The sequence below is a fragment of the Quercus lobata genome, unplaced genomic scaffold (genome assembly GCF_001633185.2).
Source record: "Quercus lobata isolate SW786 unplaced genomic scaffold, ValleyOak3.0 Primary Assembly Scq3eQI_151, whole genome shotgun sequence".
Taxonomy (NCBI): Eukaryota; Viridiplantae; Streptophyta; class Magnoliopsida; order Fagales; family Fagaceae; genus Quercus; species Quercus lobata.
This window is the reverse complement of record NW_022154837.1, coordinates 35980-38229: the sequence shown is the minus strand read 5'-3', so window position 1 is coordinate 38229 and position 2250 is coordinate 35980. Positions and strand designations below refer to the sequence as shown.

At 40.5% G+C, this 2250-nt stretch overlaps 1 protein-coding gene across 1 annotated transcript; it reads left to right on the top strand.

Annotated features, from left to right (window-relative positions):
* Nucleotides 1-307: 307 nt before the first annotated feature.
* On the top strand, nt 308-1833 carry LOC115973477 (probable carboxylesterase 18). The gene has a single exon (XM_031093741.1). The coding sequence runs from the start codon at nt 535-537 to the stop codon at nt 1564-1566; it is 1032 nt and encodes a 343-aa protein (XP_030949601.1). The 5' UTR covers nt 308-534; the 3' UTR covers nt 1567-1833.
* Nucleotides 1834-2250: the final 417 nt, after the last annotated feature.

Sequence of the window (2250 nt, the reverse complement as noted above, 5' to 3'; positions counted from 1 at the left end):
CTCAAGAAATGTACTAAACTAGTACCAAAATATTTTGTTTTTATGAATAAATTAGATCTTTTACTAGAACATAATTAAAAACTTTACTAATTTGATGACAGGAGTAAAAATATAGGAGCTAAATTGAATTTAACCCAAAAAAAAATCTAATTAGTAATAATAAATTGGTAAATCAGTAAATTGACTATATTTTGATAGCCTCTTTTTTTTTTTTTCTTTTTCTTTTTAAAGTTTTCACAAGCTTATCAAACCACTTATTGATCTGACAGCAAAAATGGACTGGTTGGATGCCCTTTGCACACTTCAATTATGAGGGATTAATGGCCTAGTGGCACCAATATATTTGGTAAGTGACCCAACCCTTCCCATTAATATGTGCCCCACGAAACACAAACGACTTTATTGGTCAATAGACTCAATACTTCCACAACTACCTACCTACCTCCCGTCTCATAAAAGTCCATCCCCTCTTCAACTTTGTAGCACTTCCACCCACACCAAAACAAACCATACGTTTTTCTTCTGCAACTCAAAATGAGTGCTAAAAATAAACCATCAGATTCTCATTCCTTGGTCCTCCCATGGAAGACCCGGATCTCCGTCTCCGCCCTCTCCGCTGCCACCGACTTTTTCCGCCGATCTGACGGCACCGTCAACCGCCATATCCTCTCTCTCCTCGACCTCAAAGCAAGCCCTAATCCCAACCCCGTGAAAGGCGTCAAATCTTCAGACATCATGGTCGACCCTTCTCGCAACCTCTGGTTCCGCCTCTTCGTTCCCGCGGACACCGACACCACCACCACTTCCCTCCCCGTCGTCATCTTCTTCCACGGCGGCGGCTTCACTTTCCTCTCCCCTTCCTCCTTCGCATACGACGCCGTCTGTCGCCGCTTCGCTCGTAAACTCCCCGCCGTTGTTATCTCCGTCAACTACCGCCTCTCCCCGGAACACCGCTACCCATCTCAATACGACGATGGATTCGACGTCATTCAATTCCTCAATGGCAGCGAACTCAAACAACTCCCGGATTTTGCGGACTTGTCGAAATGTTTCTTAGCTGGCGACAGTGCAGGTGCCAACCTGGCACACAACGTGGCAATCCGGGCAAGTCGGGAAGGGTCCCAGTTCCAGGTCGTTAAAATTATCGGGTTGATTTCGATCCAACCGTTTTTCGGAGGAGAGGAGAGAACGGATTCGGAGATTCGGTTGCGGAAAGTTCCGATCGTTTCGTTGGAACGAGCCGATTGGCTTTGGAAGGTGTTTTTGCCACAAGGGTCGGATAAAGATCATGAGGCAGTTAATGTGAGCGGGCCCAAAGCGGTTGATATTTCGGGTTTGGAGTATCCGGAAACGGTGGTGTTTGTTGGGGGATTCGACCCGTTACAGGATCGGCAGAGGAGTTACTATGAGTGGTTGAAGAAATCTGGGAAACAGGCTCGCTTAATCGAGTATCCAAACATGATGCATGCGTTTTATGTGTTTCCAGAATTGCCTGAGTCGTCTCAGTTGATAGCACAGGTCAAGGATTTCGTTTCCCATAAATGTAAAACTTCCAATTCCCAATAATAATATTATTCCAAGAAAGTAATATGAAGCGTATACACTCTCACTTCCTCTCACGCACAAAGTGTGTAGTGTATAATGAGGTGTGTATTAGTTTTTTTTTAACCCTATTTAATTGATGGTTAAAAAGAATAACAAAAAGTGTACCATGCAGCTAGTTGAATTTGCCTATTGTGTCCTGATGCATCAATCGGTGGTTAGGGAAAACCCCAAATACTAGACACATGATGTATTACACTTTTATCATCAATGAAAAAATATTTCTATCTTCTATTCATAAAATATATATATATATTTGTATGTATTGCCTTTCCAGAACCAGAAGTACTATTAGATAGTAATTTAGATACAATCGTAATCATAATCATAAAATAGCGGAGAGCTTTTTCTTTATTACAGTATTTTTTTTTTGGCTGTACATTAACTTATGAACAGTAACTCATACTGTTCATACACGCAGATTACAGTGCAAAAAACATTATGCACTATTCACTCACTGTACAATCACTTTATTAAAAAAAATATTAAAAATAGGTCCTACGGTACTATTTATATATTTAAAAATTATTTTGCTACAATATTTTCAATTTTCAGCAAAATAAACTGTATCCAAACGGATCCTGTTGCATCCATTTATTTTATACAATGAAAACGGAGTCTTTTGGTTGAATATTGCAGAAAATCGAG